This window comes from Schistocerca americana, chromosome 1, assembly GCF_021461395.2.
Source record: "Schistocerca americana isolate TAMUIC-IGC-003095 chromosome 1, iqSchAmer2.1, whole genome shotgun sequence".
Lineage (NCBI taxonomy): Eukaryota > Metazoa > Arthropoda > Insecta > Orthoptera > Acrididae > Schistocerca > Schistocerca americana.
The window spans coordinates 214004545-214027558 of record NC_060119.1 but is presented as its reverse complement, the minus strand read 5'-3'; the positions used below and the strand labels follow the sequence as shown (position 1 = coordinate 214027558).

Here is a 23014-nt window from a genome sequence, read left to right as displayed (position 1 = left end):
CTGAAGAGCGAAGACCTAAAAAAATCCAACAGGTTCAGTCACATATGAAGGTTCTTCTCACTGTTTTCTTCAATAACAATGAGATGGTGCATCATGAGCTCCTACCTTATGGCCATATGGTCTGTAAGGAATACTACCTGTAACCTATGCACCATTTGTATGAAGCAATCAAGAAAACGACTGGAATTGCGCAAAATCGCTCATGGAAATTGTGTGATGATAATGCTCCCACTCACACCTCAATGCTTGTTCATGGTTTTTTTGCAAAAAAGTAATCACTATGTTGCCTCAGCGACCATATACGCTGGACATGGCCCCCTGCAACTTCTTTTTATTGCCGTAACTGAAGAGAACCGTGAAAGGACATCATTTTGCCACAATTGATCAGATAAAAACAGAATCACTGAAGGAGCTACACATTGTAATGAAAAGTGAGTTCCAGAAGTGCTTCCAAGACTGGAAAAAGCGCTGGAACAATTGTATTACTACTGAGGGAGATTACTTTGAATGGGGAAAAGCTGACTATGAATAAATAAAGATTTTTTTAAGAAAAACAAAAATTCCCATTACTTTTTAATCACACCTTGTGCGTGTAAAGCAAAGGAATGATTAGAAATTTTAATTTTTTTTTAACTGTGGCCAACAGGATATCTGTTGTTTGACAACATGCATATTTTAATCATTTTATTTTGTAATTAGGAGACTTGTAAATTTGCTGAATTTCCTCAGAAGATTATGCCATAATGAATTACTGACTCAAAGTAGCGAAGACAGACTTATCTTTCTGGTGTCTATATTTGTGGCATCTGAAAAAAAAAAAATGCACATTGCGAATACTAAGCAATTCAGTTTGTTTTTTAAGTAGTGTGTGGGTATCTTCCAATTTAAATTTTTAAGAGTTAGACCACCTAATAACTTTACATGGTTTGCTTATGTGATATCATCATCACTGCAAGTTCTTCATCACACACACATACACCACTGGCCATTAAAATTGCTACACCATGAAGGTGACATGCTACAGACGCAAAATTTAACTGACAGGAAGAAGATGCTGTGATATGCAAATGATTAGCTTTTCAGAGCATTCACACAAGGCTGGCGCCGGTGGAGACACCTACAACGTGCTGACATGAGGAAAGTTTCCAACCGATTTCTCATACACAAACAGCAGTTGACCAGTGTTGCTTGGTGAAACATTGTTGTGATGCCTCGTGTAAGGAGGAGAAATGCGTACCATCATGTCTCTGACTTTGATAAAGGTCGGATTGTACTCTGTTGTGATTGCGGTTTATCGTATCGTGACATTGCTGCTCGCGTTGGTCGAGATCCAATGACTGTTAGCAGAATATGGAATTGGTGGGTTCAGGAGGTTAATACAGAATGCCGTGCTGGATCACAACGGCCTCGTATCACTAGCAGTCAAGATGACAGGCATCTTATCCGCATGGCTGTAACAGATCGTGCAGCCACGTCTTGATCCCTGAATCAACAGATGGGGACGTTTGCAAGACAACAACCATCTGCATGAACAGTTCGACGACATTTGCAGCAGCATGGACTATCAGCTCGGAGATCATGGCTGCAGTTACCCTTGACGCTGCATCACAGATAGGAGCGTCTGCGATGGTGTACTCAACGATGAACCTGGGTGCACAAATGACAAAACATCACTTTTTTCGGACGAACCCAGGTTCTGTTTACAGCATTATGATGGTCGTATCAGTGTTTGGCAACATTGCGGTAAATGCTCATTGGAAGCGATCCCTGCGAAACCCTACATTTCACCAGGATAATGCACGACCGCATGTTGCAGGTCCTGTACGGGCCTTTCTGGATACAGAAAATGTTCAACTGCTGCCCTGGCCAGCACATTCTCCAGATCTCTCACCAATTGAAAACATCTGGTCAATGGTGGCCGAGCAATTGTCTCGTCACAGTACGCCAGTCACTACTCTTGACAAACTGTGGTATTGTGTTGAAGCTACATGGGCGGCTGTACCTGTACACACCATCCAAGCTCTGTTTGACTCAATGCTCAGGCGTATCAAGGCCGTTATTATGGCCAGAGGTGGTTGTTCTGGGTACTGATTTCTCAGGATCTATGCACCCAAATTGCGTGAAAATGTAATCACACATCAGTTCCAGTATAATACGAGGGCTATCCACAAAGTACATTACGTTTGGAAATTAAAAATAAATAAAGTATTGGAAATTTTTTTTATATAATATACAAATGAAAGCCACACTTAAATACTACTTTTCTACATAGTTGCCATTTAAATTAGGACACTTATTGTAGCGATGGATGACCTTGGAAATTCCTTCGTCGTAAAATTCGGCCGCCTGCGCCTTCAACCACATGGTTACCTCTTCTTGAAGCTGTGCGTCGTCATCAAAACGCTGCATAGCCAACCACTTCTTCATTGCTGGGAATAAGTGGAAGTCGCTCGGTGCCAGGTTGGGACTGTACGGCGGATGAGGAAACAACTCCCACTTAAAAGATTCAAGAACTTCACGAGTGACATTTGCCGTGTGGGCCCGGGCGTTGTCATGAATCAGCAAGATCTTTGAGCCCAACTTTCCCCTGCGCTTGTTTTGTATTGCTCTTCTGAGGTTTTGCAGAGTTTGGCAATACCTTTGAGAGTTTATTGTAGTGCCTCTTTCCAGAAAATTCACAAAAATCGTATTTCTACCGGGTTACTCATTAACCACGTGGTTGAAGGCGCAGGCGGCCGAATTTTACGACGAAGGAATTTCCAAGCTCGTCCATCGCTACGATAAGTGCCTTAATTTAAATGGCAACTATGTAGAAAAGTAGTATTTAAGTGTGGCTTTCATCTGTATATAATAAAAAAAATTTCCAATACTTAATTTATTTTTAATGCCAAAACGTAATGTACTTTGTGGATAGCCCTCGTATATTTGTCTAATGAATACCCGTTTATCATCTGCATTTCTTCTTGGTGTAGCAATTTTAATGGCCAGTAGTGTGTATATATATAATAGAGGGAAACATTCCACGTGGGAAAAATATATCTAAAAACAAAAATGATGTAACTTACCAAATGAAAGCGTTGGTATGTTGATAGAGACACTAACAAACACAAACACATACACAAAATTCAAGCTTTTGCAACCCACAGTTGCTTCATCAGGAAAGAGGGAAGGAGAGGGAAAGACGAAAGGATGTGGGTTTTAAGGGAGAGGGTAAGGAGTCATTCCAATCCCGGGAGCGGAAAGACTTACCTTAGGAGGAAAAAGGAACAGGTATACACTCGCACACACACACACACACACGCACACACACATATCCATATCCATTTACACTCATACTCTCTGCTGGAAATATCACTTTGCCACGAAGAAAAATGATCCTAATCCTACTCCTAATGATCCAACTCCCCGAGACACTAACCAAATTGAACCCTGCATGGAACAGTTCCGTCCTCCCTCACAGCGGGACCCACCTCCTCTTCCTCAAAATCACCCTCTCCAAACCTTCCAGGAATTTCTGACGTCCAGCCTTGCTTCTCAATCCTTTTTAAAAAACCTTAATCCTACTCCCAACATCACCACTGCTGAAGCCCAAGCTATCTGTGATCTGAAGGCTGACCGATCCATCATCATTCTTCCGGCGGACAAGGGTTCCACGACCGTGGTACTTGATCGTCGGGAGTATGTGGCTGAGGGACTGCGTCAGCTTTCAGACAACACCACATAAAAAGTTTGCCAAGGTAATCCCATTCCTGATGTCCAGGCGGAGCTTCAAGGAATCCTCAGAACCTTAGGCCCCCTACAAAACCTTTCACCTGACTCCATCAACCTCCTGACCCCACCGACACCCCGCACCCCTACCTTCTACCTTCTTCCTAAAATTCACAAACCCAATCATCCCGGCCGCCCCATTGTAGCTGGTTACCAAGCCCCCACAGAACGTATCTCTGCCTACGTAGATCAACATCTTCAACCATTACATGCAGTCTCCCATCCTTCATCAAAGACACCAACCACTTTCTCGAACGCCTGGAATCCTTACCCAATCTATTACCCCCAGAAACCATCCTTGTAACCATTGATGCCACTTCCTTATACACAAATATTCTGCACGTCCAGGGCCTCGCTGCGATGGAGCACTTCCTTTCACGCCGATCACCTGCCACCCTACCTAAAACCTCTTTCCTCATTACCTTAGCCAGCTTCATCCTGACCCACAACTTCTTCACTTTTGAAGGCCAGACATACCAACAATTAAAGGGAACAGCCATGGGTACCAGGATGGCCCCCTCATACGCCAACCTATTCATGGGTCGCTTAGAGGAAGCCTTCTTGGTTACCCAGGCCTGCCAACCCAAAGTTTGGTACAGATTTATTGATGACATCTTCATGATCTGGACTCACAATGAAGAAGAACACCAGAATTTCCTCTCCAATCTCAACTCCTTTGGTTCCATCAGATTCACCTGGTCCTACTCCAAATCCCATGCCACTTTCCTTGACGTTGACCTCCATCTGTCCAATGGCCAGCTTCACACGTCCGTCCACATCAAACCCATCAACAAACAACAGTACCTCCATTATGACAGCTGCCACCCATTCCACATCAAACGGTCCCTTCCCTACAGCCTAGGTCTTCGTGGCAAACGAATCTGCTCCAGTCCAGAATCCCTGAACCATTACACCAACAACCTGAAAACAGCTTTCACATCCCGCAACTACCATCCCGACCTGGTACAGAAGCAAATAACCAAAGCCACTTCCTCATCCCCTCAAACCCAGAACCTCCCGCAGAAGTACCACAAAAGTGCCCCACTTGTGACAGGATACTTTCCGGGACTGGATCAGACTCTGAATGTGGCTCTCCAGCAGGGATACGACTTCCTCAAATCCTGCCCTGAAATGAGATCCATCCTTCATGAAATCCTCCCCACTCCACCAAGAGTGTCTTTCCGCCGTCCACCTAACCTTCGTAACCTCTTAGTTCATCCCTATGAAATCCCCAAACCACCTTCCTTGCCCTCTGGCTCCTACCCTTGTAACCACCCCTGGTGTAAAACCTGTGCAATGCACCCTCCCACCACCACCTGCTCCAGTCCTGTAACCCGGAAGGTGTACATGATCAAAGGCAGAGCCATGTGTGAAAGCACCCACGTGATTTACCAACTGACCTGCCTACACTGTGAAGCTTTCTATGTGGGAATGACCAGCAACAAACAGTCCATTTGCATGAATGGACACAGGCAGACAGTGTTTGTTGGTAATGAGGATCACCCTGTGGCTAAACATGCCTTGGTGCACGGCCAGCACATCTTGGCACAGTGTTACACCGTCCGGGTTATCTGGATTCTTCCCACTAACACCAACCTGTCAGAACTCCGGAGATGGGAATTTGCCCTTCAGTATATCCTCTCTTCTCGTTATCTGCCAGGCCTCAACCTCCGCTAATTTCAAGTTGCTGCTGCTCATACCTCACCTGTCTTTCAACAACATCTTTGCCTCTTTACTTCCGCCTCGACTGACATCTCTGCCCAAACTCTTTGCCTTTACAAATGTCTGCTTGTGTCTGTGTATGTGCGGATGGATATGTGTGTGTGTGCGAGTTTATACCTGTCCTTTTTTCCCATTAAGGTAAGTCTTTCTGCTCCTGGGATTGGAATGATTCCTTACCCTCTCCCTTAAAACCCACATCCTTTCGTCTTTCCCTCTCCTTCCCTCTTTCCTGACGAAGCAACCATTGGTTGCGAAAGCTAGAATTTTGTGTGTATGTATGTGTTTGTTTGTGTTTCTATCGACCTGCCAGCGCTTTCATATGGTAAGTCACATCATCTTTGTTTTCATATATATATATATATATATATATATATATATATATATATATATATATATATAATAGGGAAACATTCCACACGGGGAACCAGTATTGAACCTAGAGGTGTCCTTGAGAAATTGTTCTCCAGTTTGAGGAGTAATTACAAGAATTATAAGTTACAATTACTTCGTTTTCCCTGTCATAAGGAAGGTCAGGCTGCTGTAAATCAGTGTCCCTGATTCTATACATCTTTAATTCGTGAAGAAGTGAGGTGTGGTTCATGAAATTCAATGCCTTTCTCATATCAAAAATAGTCCTGTTGCCTTTTTACCATTATCTAATGGAACATGCCTTTTGAGTAAATTCATTGCCAACATTTATAGTCCTCTTTCCGTGCTAGAATCTAAACAGATTTATGAAAATTTTCGAACTTGTGTTCTACACCTACATCTATACTCAGCATACCACCATGAAATGCATAGCGGGGGTTACATCCCATTGTACCTGTTACAAGAGTTTCTTCCCATTCCACTCATGTATGGAGCATAGGAAGGATAATTGTGTGAATCCCTCTGTGAATGCTATAATTATTCTAATCTTATCCTCATGACCCCTATGTGTGTGATAAACAGGGGGATTGTAGTATATTCCTAGAGTCATAATTTAAAGGCACTTCTTGAATTTTGCTAGTAGATTTTCTCTGGAGAGTTTACGTCTATCTTCAAGAGTCAGCCAGTTGTTTCTTCAGTATCTCTGTGACATATTCCCACATATCAAACATACCTGTAACCTTTTGTGCTGCTCTTCTCCATATATGTTGAATATCCCCTCCTATTTGGTACAGATCCCACACACTTGAGCAGTATTCTATAACCAGTTGCACAACTGATTGTTAAGCAATTCCTTTGTAGACTAATTGCACTGCAGTATTCTACCAATAAATCAAAGTCTACTACCTGCTTTATCCATGACTGAGCCTGTGTGATCATTCTATTTCATATCCCTATGAAGTGTTACACCCAGGTACTTGTATGAGTTGAATGATTCCAGCAGTGAATAATTGATATTATAGGATACAATGTTTTTTCGTTTTGTGAAGTGCACAATTTTACATTTTTGAACATCTAAAGCAAGTTTCCAATCTCTGCACCACTTTGAAATCTTATCAAAATCTGACTAAATGTTTATGTTGCTTCTTTCAGACAGTACATTATTATAGATAAGTGTATCATCTGCAAATGTCTGAGGTTACTATTAATATTGTCTGCAAGGTCATTAATATACAGCATGAACAGCAAGGGCCCCAACACACTTCCCTGAGGCTCTTCTATATTTGACGATGACTGTCCATCCAAGATAACATGCTGTGCCCTCCCTATCAAAATGTCCTCAGTCCAGTCAAAAATTTCACTTGATACCCCAAATGATTGTACTTTTGGCAATATGCTTAGGTGTGCTACTGAGTCAAATGATTCTCTGAAATCAGGAAATACTACATCTACCTGACTGACGTGATTCAAATCTTACAGTATGTCATGTGAGAAAAGTGCAAGTTATGTTTAACATCATTTTTTTTGGAATCCATGCTGGTTGGCATGAAGGAGATCATTCTGTTCAAGATATCTCATTATGTTTGAGCTCAGATGATGTTCTAAGATTCTACAACAAACTTAGGGCAAGCATATTGGACATTAGTTTTGTGGATCACTTCTACTACCCTTCTAGTAGACGGGTGTGAACTGTGCTTTTTTCCAAGAATTGGGCATGGCTTTTTGTTTGAGGGATGTACAATAGATGACCATTAGAGGAGGGGCTAACTCAGACACAAATTCAGTATAGAACCTCCTATGGATTCCATCAAGCCTTGGTGCACTGTTCAGTTTTAACAGTTTCAGCTGTTTCTCAACACCACTGACACTAACACCTAACAATATATTTTGGATAAATGGCAGCATCAATCATAAATATTGAAATTCTTTATTTTACAGATTGATTTCAGTCACTATGTGATTTAAAGTTACTAGCTAGTTGTTAAAAATAATATTGGGGTTTTATTTTTTTATTCATCGTGATCTGTCACTGCCATGATCCTGGATTCCTAGACAGCTACTATAAAATTTAACTATAAAGTTAAATGAATATTTAATCAAGTATAATGTTTTAACAAAGTATTTATTGCGATCTCAAAAAATCAAAGCATCTTTACAAAACTCAAATAAGTATTAACATACTTACAATAATGAAATGAATCTTACTCCACAAGCTACATGCTTCCTGTCCAACTTCACACAAAGTACTGACCGACTCTGCCAACATGGCTGACATCTTATATACCTTTTAAACAATTCCAAACAATCCTCGGCATTGTTTAAAATGGGTTTTTGATTAAATAACAATTAAAATATGTATTTAAAATAAATATATAAATGTGTGTTTGCTCCTGTACAGCAAGCACATTACTGTATTAGTCTGTGTCTATGATTTGTTTTGAATATAACTTCTTGGATATGTAATTGCAATAATGTATTTACATTTAATTACTAGAGGCTCCCTTCGCAGAAAATATTCCTATCATTTACAGTGCTTTTGTACTTCAACATAATTGCAATGTAGTAGTTAGTTTTATTGATATAATTTTTTCCAGCATATTACAACTTTTTGTTTACATGTCTCATCCCGAATTAGACTGGAGAATGTACGTTTTAAGTGGGTTTTTATGGACTGTTACAGTTCAAAGTTCAGGGATATAAGGGCATTATATTAATTGTAAAATTGCAACTAGGTTCCACAATAAGTTTCATATACTTATTATATAAACAATGAAAAATCCATGATGGAATAATAACTATATTATGAAAAGGCTGCACTGCTACTCACCATATAGTAGAGATGCTGAGTCATAAAAAGGCACAACAAAAAAAGCTAAACAAGTAAGCTTTCAACCAGAAGGCCTTCTGAAGTAGATAGCAAACATACACACTTTCATGCAAACACAACTCACATGATCACTCTCTTTGGCTGCCAAGGCCAGATTGTGAGCAGCAGTGCATGATGAGAGAAGCAATCTGGGTGGTGGGAGTAAGGAGGCTGGGGCAGGGAGGGGGAGGTATAGCAGTATAGGGATGGGGGATGGCAAAATGTTGCTAGTGTGAGCATACAGGCTCGAGGTGTGAGAGGGTAGGGCATCTCCATGCAGTTAGGAGGTTAGACAGATTGGGGGGGGGGGGGGGGGGGGGGAAGAAGAGAGGTAAAAAGACTGTGGTGCATTGTTGGAATAGAAGGCTGTGAAGCAGTCATTGACATGAAGAACATTGTGGTGAGCAACATGCTCAGCAACTGGGTGGTCCAGCTGCTTCTTGCCCACAGTTTGTCAGTGGCCATTCATATGGATAGACAGCTTGTTGGATGTCATTCCCTTGTAGAACACAGCACAGTGGTTGCAACATAGTTTGTAGATCACATGATTGGTTTCACAGGTAGCCCTGCCTTTGTTGGGATAGTTGAAGCATGTAATCGGACTGGAGTAGGTGGTGTTGGGAGAATGTGTGAGACTACCATTGCGTCTATGCCTATTATGGAGATACGAGGCGAGGCATTGGGAGCAGGGGTTGAGAAGGGATGGACGAGGACACTGTGTAGGTTTGATGGGCTGCGGAATAACACTGCGGGAGGGGTCGGAAGCTTAGTGGGGAGAACATTCCTCATTTCTGGGCACTATGAGAGAATTTGAGAAACTGATGAAAATTCCAAAATAGGATTAAATAACAAAAAAAATTATGAAATAATAGTAAATTGTTTTGACAGGTTTTTAAACTGTCCAGTTCCAACAGTTAAACTGGTGTTTCCAGCAATATCACAAAATCTGGAAGAAGATTTCTTACCAGCAGAGTAAGAAATTCATGAAGCCGTCAAATCACTCATAGACAACAAAGCAAGTGGTGAAGACTCCATTCCAGTGGAATTGTTGAAATGGTCAAAACCAAAAATTATAAATGGTCCACAGCAGTTTTTTGTGGACATGTTTCCAGAAGAGTATAAAACAGCACTAATTCAGCTGCTACATAAAAAGAGAGACAAAGAAAATGTCAGCAATTACAAAGGAGTTTAATTTCTTCCAGTGCCACACAAAATACTATCAAAAATTCTCTTGGACAGAGTTGTAGAAACTTTAGACAAACAATATCATGGTGTTTTTCAAAAGGAAAGATCCTGTACAGAACAGATATTTAAATTAAAATCAGTAATTTTTCACAGAGTGTTAAGCAGCAAACTTTCAATAGTATCATTTATTGATTTCAAGAACGCATTTGGTTTGGTAGGCATGGAAATGATATATAAAAATCATTAGAAAATTTGATGTTGAAGCAAAATTAGCAAACATAGTTTGTGAAAATCTAACATACAATATGTGAAGTTAAAGTTATGAGAGAAATATCTTAGCCATTTGAAATAAAAATGTGTTGGACAAGGGAGTGGTTTATCATCTTTACTGTTTAACTATTTCTGGAAAAAATAATACGTATCTGAAATCTGTAGCTAAAAAAAATCACAAAATTGAACCAATGATTTTAGCAAGGAAAACAAATGGAATGAACATTTACTGACTGGCTTTTGCAGAAGATTTTGTGATACTTTCAAAACATCTGACAGACACAGTTATTCAAATAAATTAATGATTTTACTTTTGTATGGAGACACAGTCATATAAAACTTTCTGAAGGATATAACAGCCATTTGGCTGTACAACAGTTTTTATTTCACAATTTAGATTTTGGCCTTAGGCCATCATCAAGTGTTGCAACTGCAACAGATTAAAGCACAATAAAAGTACAAGTATCAGAGAAAGCATCGAAAAATATCAGAGTAAACAGTTAAATCAATGTATGAGTCAATTGATTTGTTCTCTTACTTACATACAAATCGTTAGACGTGAGTAGAATCCAAGTCATTGTCAAAATATAACCTTTGGTTATATAAGCCAATTTTGTCAAAATAAATGCAATAGTGTTTGTGTAATATGCTAATGTGCTGGCAGTTGACATGACCCAGTTGATATGGTTGTGGAAAATAGATGATCAAACCACAGGTTTCAAACTTTGCTACGTTATGTTTAAGCAACCACTGACATAAACATAAGTGAAATGATCATCTAAGATCATCATAAAGGCACCCCAGTTTGCACAATGCGATCTGTGGTGTGTCATGGGAGCTGGTAGTGGGTCTCTTTATTATGCAAGCTGCTTACATTATCTTTGAAGTGGCCAGAGGATGCCGGTGGTTATATAATATGGTGTGAAGAGCCAGTTTTCCAGTGTGCATGTAAAAACATGACTTATACCATCACAATTAAAGATACATAAAAGTACAATCTTGCAAGAGTGAAATATTGATACATGGTGAATTATAAAATAAGCAGCTATACATTGATATGAATTCCCAATTGTTAAATAAATCTTCTGGAAGAAACAGCAAATAGAACTGCTCTCAAAATTTCAGCTGAAAAAAACAAAATTAATGACAAATACAAAAAATGCACCGAAATTCTTAGAAACACAAATAGGTAAAATAGAATGAGTAAGTAAAGAAACTATACAACAGAATGGACTGGAAAAATGCAGTAGATGTCAATGTTAACAAAATGGAGAGAGAATATGGTTTGACAAACAATATTTACAAGAAGAAATGCACGGCTAGAGAAACAAAACTAAGACACACCACAGTGATAAAACCAGAAAGGTTGTATGGGTGTAAATGCCTAACACTGGGCTAGAAACTGAACAAAACAGAGGTATTTGAATGATGGGTTACTTGAAAAATAGTGGGTGCAATAAACTAAAGATGGCTGGAAAATGAAATGTAACTAGAAGACCTACAAAAATGTAAGGAAGATTAATCTTTTTGGTCACATCTACTGAATTAATGAGAAACGGCTAATGAAAAAAATATTCCTGTATTTCTGGAAGAATAAATTGACAGTAGCATGGTTTACAGAAATAAGGAAAGAACTAGAAAAAAAATAACATCAAAGAATAATAAATAACAGGCAGAAAACTTTTGAAGAAAAAAATACTAAATTTAGAAGCTTTTCAGTGCAGAAGAAATAAGAAATTGGGAAAAACATGGGCAAAAGAAAAGAGAAGATAACATGAGGAGAAGATGAAGGAGCGCTGGAAAAATAAGAAACAACATCAAGCTTTGAACATGAAACTTAAAAGTGTGGAGACGTGACAATAGCCACTGTGCCACTTTTTGGTTGAGCTACTTATTTGCTGAAAGACACATAAAGCACCTTGAAAACTTTATCTGCCATTTTATCTGAAACTATCAAATGTCTACAGGTAAGCCAAGACACATGTTCACTTGTTTTGACCTCTCTTCCACTTAGCAATGGAGGGTGTACCTAACCTCTGGATTTACAAGTGCAAACAGGCCCAAATCACTTATTTTCCTGAAAGACTGCCCTAAGCAGCAAAGAAGACAAATTTGACTGAAGATGCAGTAAAAATTGCATAGAAAGGGACAAGCTGCTGTTGTACGCCATATGACTCTCAAAATTGCTTCAGCGAAATTTCTTACCATACTGTTGTTTTCTAATTTGTGAGATGAAAAACAGAAATAAACATTTCACAGTAAAATGTGTTACCCATAAATGAAGTTAATAATGTGTGACAAATAATTTTGTTTTCTTTCAAATGATGAAAGTTTTGTCAACATCAGGAAAAGAGTAAAATGTTTAAAAAAAATGGTATTCTTAGACTTCTAACTGATTTATGATACGTGTATACTTCTTAAAAGACAGATATTGAAATTATAACGTATTAACTTTGTAATCTAGTAAGTGCATAGGTGTTTGTGTGTGTGTGTGTGTGTGTGTGTGTGTTATAATGCAATTTTCCTTAGGAGATTAGTTTTAATTCAATTTCTGATCTGTGAAACACCATTCATTTATAAGTTTATGAACATAAAGTGACAAATTACATTACATTTGAATCACATTGGCAAAAAAAAAAAAAAAAAAAAAAAAAAAAAAAAAAAAAAAAAAAAAAAAAAAAAACTACATGTGCAATCGCAAAACAGGAAAACATGAATATTTTGTAAAATCTCTGTCTTCCAAGATTAAAGGTTATTTTACACAAATTCTTTTATATTGCTGTTTACTGTACCTTCATGTGTAGTTCAGTGACTACATATGTTTAATGAGTCTTTACATGACTTAACTCTTATCTGAAGTTTTTGTTTTATGAGTTTTTTGCAAAAACTTGAACTACTGATTATGTGCTATTTTCACAGGCATATGTTCAAACTAATGAAGACAATTTAACTGAAGAAACTCAGACAGAAGAGATAACAATGAAAAATAAATGGACACAGAACCCAGTGTCTTTCCATACTCTCAAAAAAGAAGATGATAAGAATAATGAAATACAATTGTTTTCACAGGCAAGTCAGGCAGATGCTTTAAATGTTAGGTTGTTAATAACCCACAGAACATATGCATGGTATGTCAGCAACATCTTTTGTATTATTTTTCACTCATTTTATCAGTATCGGCACACATTTGATATTTCAGATTTCATGTTTTTGATGTCTTAAATACGTCTATTAAATATTGCATTTACTGAATGGGAAATAGTAATATGGAAAGGACAGATTGCCACTCACCACATTGAGGAGGCACTGAGTCACAGACTGGCACAATGAAGAGAACACCAGAAATACATAAGTTTTTGTGTCCAAAATTGTATATAAATCAAAGACAGTAGCCAGGTATGTAAGAGCTGTTGTTGCATGGATATGTGTAGATTCTACTTCTGTGGAAGTGATTTGTCTGAAAACTTATTTCTAGTATTCTTTTCATTGTTCGTGTCTGCAACTCAGTGCATCATCTATGTGGTTAGTGGCAATCTATGTTTTACATGTTGTTGTTATTCCATCCTGGACTTTCCATTGTTTGAGAGTCCAATAATCTTTTTTGTTTCAGAAAGTGAGATGAAAATAAAAATAAATTTACATTAGTGCACTTATTTTTATATTTTTATCAGTTAACAGAATTATCATTGCAATTACAGAGGAGGCAGTTAAAACACAGGCTACTAAAAATTTTTCACTTGTGCCATCTGTCTGCACAAAAGTTCTATATTCTGCGTGTAGATTTCTCAAAAATATAATTTTTATTACTGTACAGATGTTCTAGAAATAATAAGTAGCACTAAATATTGTTAATGTTATCAGTGTCCACCCTAATTAATGTGTTCCATTAAGAAAAAGACACCAAAATGAAGGGAGATCAAAGTACCTTTACAGCAGAGATGAAATGAAACTACGTGTTTATGTAATTGGTTTTTGGATAAATAGTTGAATCGCTTGATTGTGATGTTTGGTTGTTCATGGAAATGTGTCAGTGAAGAATTGAACTGCTCTTTTATTGTATTCTGACCCATCTACTTGCTTTTACAATTCACAGTTGTTGAAGTGACTGCTGTGGTCTATTTGTTGCCTATGACAGCAAACCTTTGTGTTGGCAGTGTTACGCTCTTTACATGGTGATTTCCAAAGAGCCCAATGCCTGCACACTCTTGAAAATAAAGAGGGCATTGCAATGGGCATCCATAAAAAGACTGTGGTCATATCCATTAATTCATGTGCCTTTCCTATCCTGCACTCTACTACCACACTAATATCCAGTACAAGGGCAGTCACCTGACACTGTCAACTTTTCAGTCCTTAACTGCTTCATCTCTTAATGAAGTTACAATTGCATTATGAAAAGGATGGATTGCTGCTCACCACATAGAGGAAGCATTGAGTTGCAGACATGCACAATGAAAAGACTGCCCAACGCTAGGCTGGCTCCAGACCTACAACCTCCTTTCTGGTCACCATGACTAACTACATTCTCATTTAACAATAACTTCTCTTTTGTGGATATCACCTGCAAACAGGTCCATGGCACACACATGGCACCATCCTTTGCCAAATCAAATCAAAACCTTTGGACAAATAAGTTCTTCTTCGGAAATAGAGAAACACACATACATTCATACAAGCACAACCCACACATATGTGGCCACTGTCTCTGGCTGGTGTGCTCCAACTGTGGACTGTGACTGTATCTAACCAGACCAACAGTCTGGGGTGAATGGTGGGGATAAGGAGGAGGCATGGGGCAGGGAGGGGGAGGGATAGCAGGGTAGAAATCCAGCATTATTTCCTGTCCTCCTCAAACTCTTTGTCCCATCGCAGAATATCTTCCCTGAGTCTGTCTCTCTTCTCACCCGCACCACTCACCCACACTTACCTTCCATGAAGTTCATTAACCCAACTACCCAGAGAGCTCCATTGCGACCAGTTACTGTGCCACCACAGAGAGAATCTCTATTCTTGTGGACTAACACCTTCAACCTATTACCCATAACTTACCCTGCTATATCAAAGACACCAATCATTTCCTCTGCAGACTCTCCATAGTTCTTTTTTCTTTATCACCTGGCATCCTGGTCACCACTGTCAATGCCACTGCCTCCTACACTATCATCCCAATGCCCGTGGCCTTGCTGCTATTGAACAGTACACTTCCCAATTCCAGACTGGCTCCAAAGCTACAACCTCCTTTCTGGTCACCATGACCAACCACATTCTCTCTTAACAATAACTTCTCCTTTGTAGATATCGCCTACAAACAGATCCATAGCACAGAAATGGCACACACATGGCACAATCCTTTACCAAACTATTCATGGACCATTTAGAGGAATTCTTCCTAGCACCCAGAATCCCAAACCCCTTACTTGGTACAGATTCATTGATCTGGACTGAGGGTGAGATCACCCTATCCACATTCCTCCAAAACCTCAACATCTTCTCCCCCATTCACTTCACCTGGTCCTCCTCAACCCAACAACCCACCTTCCTTGGTGTTGACCGCCATCTTAAGGATGGTTGCATCAGCACTTCTGTTCACATCAAAGCTACCAACCACCAACAGTATCCCCAACAGCTGCCACCCATTCCATATCAAGAAGTCCCTTCCATATAGCCTAGCCAACTGTGGTCACTGCATCTGTAGTGATGAGCAGTCCCTCTCTAAATGTGCCAAGGGTCTCACTAAGGCCTAAACAGACTGAAATTACCTTCCCAACCTTGTTCTGAAACAGATCTCTCATGCCTTGTCTCTCCATTCACCAACCACCTCCCGCATGTCCACTGATTGACCACAGAGGAGCACTCCTCTTGTGAATCACTATGCCTCACATCTGGAGCAACTGAATCATGTTCTCTGCTGGGTTTTCAACTACTTCTTGTCATATCTTGAAATGAAGAATATCCTACCCACTATCCTCCCCACTGCTCCCACAGTGCAACTACACCACACACCAAACCTACACACCATCCTTGTCCACCCCTACTCCATCCCTGCTCCCAACCTCTTGCCCCATGGCCTATATCCCCGCCGTAGACAAGACCTGACTCATCTTCCCCCTACCACCTATTCCAGTCCTGCACAAGCATGTCCTATCCCATCAAAGGCAGGGCTACCTGTGAAAGCTGTCATGTGATCTACAAACTAAGATGCAATCACTATGGCACTCTCTATATGGGCGTGTCAACTGATAAGCTGTTTGTCCACATGAATAGCTACTGCCAAACTGTAACCAAGAGACATCTGGAACATCCAACTGCTGAACATGCTGCCCAACACAGTATGCTTCACTTGAATGACTGCTTCACAGTCAGTGCCATCTGGATCCTTCCTAGTAAGATCAGCTTTTATAAACCACAGAGGTAGAAACTCTCCCTATAACATTCATTTCTGCAAACCACCTAGCCTCGGCCTTTGCTAGTCCCTGTCCTTCACCAACCTGTCCCCTTCCCTGCACACTCTCCAGCACCATATATGCATTCTATTCCTCCAGTACATGTACAGTCTTTTTCCCTTCTCTATCCACCTCCTCTACCCCTGTATTTTTTGCTCCACCACTTCTCCCTGCCCAGTACACCCTTCCAACTCTGCACCTAGCAGCCCTATCCTGTACCCAACACATCCCTGCATGCTCTCACAGCCAGCACAACATGTCCCCCACATATCCTTACCTCACTGCCTACCTGAGATTGCTGCTCACATCAAAAGCAGTCACATTCTGACCAAAGTGGCCATGTGTACGTGGGTGTTTTCTATTTCTGAAGAAAGACATTTTTGTCTGAAAGCTTAAATGTTTAGGAGTCTTTTCATTGTGCTTGTTTGTGTCTCATTGCTTCCTGTGATGAGTTCCAATCTATCCTTTTCACAGTTTGAAAACTTAAATGTTTAACAGTCTTTCCATTGTGCCTGTTTGTGACTCAGTGCCTCCTGTGGCGAGCACCAGTCTATCCTTTAAATAATATTGTTATTATTCCATCCTGAACTTACCATTTCTTAATGAATTTGCTATTTATAATTCAATACTTATGAGTATATCCAGAATGAAAAATTCACTCTGCAGCAGAGTGTGCGCAGATACGAAACTCCCTGGTAGACGAAAACGGTGTGCCGGACCAAAACTCGAACCTAGGACCTTTGCCTTTTGCAGGTTAACTCCTCTACCACTTGCCCGTGAAAGGCAAAGGTCCTGAGTTCGAGTCCCAGTGTGGCACACAATTTTACTCTGCCAGGAAGTTTCTTATGAGTGTTATTAGTCAAGCCTCATAACAAGGTGCTCAGGGTTTCCAGCCTCCCAGAAAATTTATTAATCATATGATTTTTCAGTGTTGTAAATGTATTTAGAACATAACAGTTGCTATTTGTCATATGGCAGACAGAATGGCAAAAACTAAGCTTGTTTAGGTAAGCATGATTATTCCTTGCATTGTACATCATTGTTTTACATTATACTATTGGACAACCCCCCCCCCCCCCCCCAACCCATTTCATTTTGCTTAGTACTATATTGTAAAATGAAATTATGATTTCATTTTGTTGTGAGCTGTATTGCTGTTGACAAAGAGTTAATAACATTTTTTCCACTGTCATCAATATAGTAACTTGTATGTTGTGTACGTAATTATCTGTGTTCATATTCACAAATGTTAAACAGGGTTATAAACCGGCACGACAGCTCCACATAAAATCATTGCACTTATGCTTTGGGCTGCATGTAGCTATTCATTGTAAATGGATTTTCAACTGACCATCTACACTCTAAATTTGTTTTGTACAGTCTAGAATAGTCTGATTGTTGGGTTTTGTACAGAAATATGTCAGTTGAAATTTGTCTTGTTCTTGCTAAACTTATGTAATGTTCATTCATCAAACCATAGGGCCTACTGCAGCTACTCATGAAGGAGGCTACACTGTAACAGCAACCACTGGGAGGTACTTCAATATTGTTTTGTTTGAAATGAAGATTGAGACCAATTATTTTATCAAAAGCCTTGTCAATTTTCATATGTTCCTTTGATCTGCAATGATTGCATGTCTGATATTGAGCAAAAAAAAAAATATTGCAGTTCCTGTTATTTTGCATGTTATTGCTGATTTGTGTGCTTCACAGTAACATAAAGTTAGAATGTGTAACTAACAGCATGCAGCAGGGTATGTAATTTTTTTTATCATTTGTATTGAATCCTGGTTTGTTGCAAAGATGCTTATGACTGAAACTCATAAGTTTGATTAAGACTTGTGGTGGGGACCATTATGCAAGATGTTCTCTTTCAGTTTCAACTATTCAATTCAAGTAATTTGTGAAATTTCTACTATTAATCATTTGTTCATAACTGAATTGTTAAAAATATATCACATGGAAGTTAAAGACTCCTACTTTATAAAATAGCATACTGATGCCACTGCAGCTTCGCTTACTTATTACAAAATATGTTGGTAACCAATATGCTATTTATAATAGTGACTACTCAAAATCCTTGTCTAATAATGAAATAAACAGTCTGTGATGCTAATGTTGATTTATGTCTCCACAACAGATATTCCAGAATACTCTCTGAACTATGACATGTACTAAAGCAAGAAGGGGCACTTGGTACTCCACCCCCCTCCCCTCCCTCATAATCTGGAATAGAAGGTTTTTGTTCATACAATGAGCAGATAACAATAATTCTCAGGAATATAATAAGAATTCAGTGTCAGCTATAACATTTAGTTCTTATGGCATATGGCATGACATGTCTTGAAACTGTAAGCTCATTTATATCCACACACACACACACACACACACACACACACACACACACACACACACACACACACACACTTGGAAAAATTTTGTTACCTAACAGTCACAGAACAAATAAACTACAGTTTACGAACCTAAGTAGAGACATTATTGATTTCATAATGGGTCATGGACCATTCACTCTGTAGCTGCATATATGTTGCAAAAGACAATCAGACAGTGTGAGTGTGGAGAGATGGTACACCACATCATGTTGTATTGCAGTGTCCTCTAAACTATGATTTGGTAGGCATTACGAAATACTGATACCAGGGCAATTATAAGTAAATTGCTACTCAAATACTCCTCATGTCATGTTAAGGTTCAGACACAGAGAAATGCAACTAGCTGAATTGAAACTTCCTGGCAGTTTAAAACTGTGTGCTGGACTGAGGCTCAAACTCAGGACTTTTGCATTTCGCATGCATGTGCTGTATCAACTGAGCTGCCCCAAGCATGACTCATGGCCTGTCCTCAGAGTTTTACTTCTGCCAACCTACTTTTCAAACTTCCCAGAAGTTCTCCTGTGAAACTTGCAGGACTAGCATTCCTGGAAGAAAGGATATTGCAGAGACATGGCTTAGCCACAGTTTGAAGGATTGTTTCCAGAATGAATCTTCACTTTGCAGTGGAGTGTGTGCTGATATGAAGTAAAGCTGTGAAGATGGGTCATAAGTCATGGTTGGGTAGCTTAGTTGGTAGAGCACTTGCCTGTGAAAGACAAAGGTCCTAACTTAAAGTCTCATTCCAGCATACAGTTTTAATATGCCATGAAGCTTCATATCAGCACACACTCCACTGCAGAGTGAAAGTTCATTCAGGAAACAATCCCCCATGTTTTGGCTAAGCCATGTCTCTGTAATATCATTTCTTTCAGGAGTGCTAGCCCCCCCCCCCCACCCCACCTCCCCCCCCCCCAAGTTCTGAGAAATTTGGAAGCTAGGTGATGATGGATCATGAGCTGTGCTTGAGTAGCTCTGTTGGTAGAGCACTTTCCCATGAAAGGCAAAGGTCCCAGGCTTGTTTGTCAGTCCAGCATATAGTTTTAATGTGCCAGAAAGTTAGATATCACCACACACTCTGGTGTAGGGTGAAAATTCTTTTTGGAAACAGCTGAATTGTTCAGCACTTCTCCAGGTTCCTCAGTTAAATTTTCGGACATCATTAAATACAACTATTGTCACCTGATATATTGAATATAAGTGTATAAGAGTTGTATCGATTCCCACTGTTTATTATTGTCATTATTGTTATTCACATATGGGCCCAATAGAACCACGCAAGGTACAATCCATGAACATCACTTTTGATGGTTGGCCTTCCTATGTGCCCATATTTGTTTCATCCTTCCAGACTGAAGTCTCTTTCTTTCATCAGACCACAGTGCTCCAGCCTGTTTTCTAATTTCCCTCTGACCAACTTACCAAAGCAAATATCTTTTGTCTACCAAAGCAAATATCTTTTGTCTGAATGTTTTTTTTATTTGTAATGTCTGTCCACATCATACTGGCTACTTTAAGGTCCTCCTTAATCACAGTGATCCATTTAATTGGCCCAGTTTTGGCCTTACTTCTGTACTCGTAGAATTCTGCTGTTTGTTTTGTCAACCTAGTGGATGCCATTCTTTTAATGTGCCCATAAAATTTAAGTCTTCATTTTCTCAAATCACCATGTATGTCTGAGTAAGTCTTCTATTTCCTTATTATTTCTCAGCTTATAAGTTCCTCCATCAATTTCGGGGCCTAATATTTTCCTAATAATCTTTCTTTCTTTCTTTTGAATTTTTTCAGTTTTCCTCTTTCTATTTAAAATTAAAGTTTCTGCTTCACAAAGACATTCACATTTTATTACAGTGTTGTAATGCCTAAGTTTACTGAATTTAGAAAGTGATTTTTTATTATGAATTTTTGCGTTAATCTGAATGCAGATGCTATTTTTTGACAGCGATCTTTGTTTGCAGCTTTTTCAGACTGTTTTCTTGTATGATTTCCCCCAAGTATTTAAATTGAGAAAACCTTTTTATTTTCCCATATTTTGTGTTCAGAAACTTTGGTGCTTGTTTGTTACAAGTCATACATTCCATTTTGTCGAATGATATTTGTAGCCCTACTTTCTCTGCAACTTCTTTAAGAACTTCAGTTTGTTTTTGAGCAGCGGTAATATCTCTAGTTAAAACTGCCAGATCATCTCCAAAGGTGAGGCAATCTTCTCTAATATTACTTCTATCTAATTTGATTGTCTTATCTATATTTTGACTCAGCTATTGCTCTCTCCATTCTGTACTGTTTTTTTTGTATTACTGTTTCGTAATCAGAATCACTGTACTATTTGTTATTGGTATGAGAAGACACAGTTCATTTGCAACAAGTTGTGCATACTTCATAATTTTCATTCATACTCCATATCATAAAACTAAACAACTGACAACTCCACACATGGGCCTTAGTGATTCGAGCCATGTTGAGCTCAACAAAACTACAGGGTGAGGCAGAAGCCTGGATACCCACTCTAAAAGTCAGGCAGTGTGAGGAATCATAATGGTGTCTGGTATGAGATGTCTGTTGATGGGGTCGCAACTTATAGGAGCTATGGGAACAGTGGCGGCCATCTTAAAATGTGCTATCTTGGATTTGGATTACGTGTTTCAAATGGGAAGGGGGTCATGTGGCACATCATTTTGAATTACCTCTTTCTCAGGAATACACATGTGAAATCTGTTTTAAGATATCTGTACTTGTGTAAGAGTTATGACTTGTTAAAGTTTAGGACACTTGTCAGAATCTGCATTACAACGTATGCTCAATATGACCTCCATTGTGCTGGACACACAATCAGAGTATTTTTTGCCAGTCCTGTTGCACACGTCACAGCATCTGTGGGTCAGCAGAGGCACACACCTCCTCAGTATGCTGACAAAAATGGGCTACATTGTTGATTTTTACCTCATACACAATTGATTTCAAATGTCCTCACAGATAAAAGTCAGGAAGTGTAAGATCAGGGGACCATGATGGCCATTCAATAGGACCTCCCTACCTATCCAGTGACGTACAGACTGTTCATCCAGAAACTGTCTGACTTCAGTAGCATAGTGGGGAGGTGCACCATCTTCGAAGAAGGTTGGGATATCACCTTGCAGATTCAACAGCATTGGAAGCACATAATCAAGGGGCATGTTATGATACCTTTCCCGACTGAAGGTTCCATCAATCAACAATGATCCCATGGTTCTTGTGTCCAAAATCCCACACCAAATCGTCACTTTTTCACCACCAGCACCTTGACAGGAATCCACCCACGAGGGGTTTGTGTCTGACCAATAATGATGATTCTATTTGTTTAGTTCTCCCTGCACATAAAAATTAGCTTTATCACTGAACAACACCTGTCATATGAAGTCTGGTCTCTTCTTACACTGATTCAGAGCCCATTCTGCAAACTGCACCCACCCATCAGGGCCATCCTCCGATAGCTGATGTTGCAAATGTAACTTGTTTGGATGCTATTGGTGTGTGTGCAACATGCAGGATTGAATGCTGACTGATAGCAGAACCAGCACATACTGTAATGTGGACTTTTCATAAATTTCCGTTGCAGTCTCCTCATCAGTGGCTGTTGTTGAATGTGGACTGTTGGCTGGTCCACCACAGAACCTGTTGCGTTTTGTTCAATAACTTGGATACTGTCATGTGTGAAATGTCATTTCTCTCAGGATATCGGGCACTTAAATCAGAAAAAAATCACGCTGGTACTTTTTCCACCACTTATTAACACAATTTCATGTGTTCCTGATGTGTAAGTGCCATTGTGTATCACCCGCAACAGTAAACAGAAGTGATCACCTCCTAACAGGACATCACTCCTACACAAATAAAGGTGTCTTAAAGCAGGTTTCACCTGTGTATTCATGAGACAGAGGCAGTTGAAAATGATGTGCCACGTGATCCCCTTCCCATTTGAAACACATTACCCAAATCCACGATGGCAGATTTCAAGATGCCCA

General features: G+C 39.5%; 1 protein-coding gene across 2 annotated transcripts in view; it reads left to right on the top strand.

The window, feature by feature from the left end:
- Positions 1-23014, top strand: part of LOC124621578 (cytoplasmic dynein 2 intermediate chain 1) — a 168893-nt gene that overhangs the window by 35040 nt on the left and 110839 nt on the right. For both annotated transcript variants that reach the window (XM_047147152.1, XM_047147153.1), the window contains exon 9: positions 13100-13249. In XM_047147152.1, the coding sequence (XP_047003108.1) occupies positions 13100-13249 (150 nt within the window). The remainder of the gene's footprint in view (positions 1-13099; positions 13250-23014) is intronic.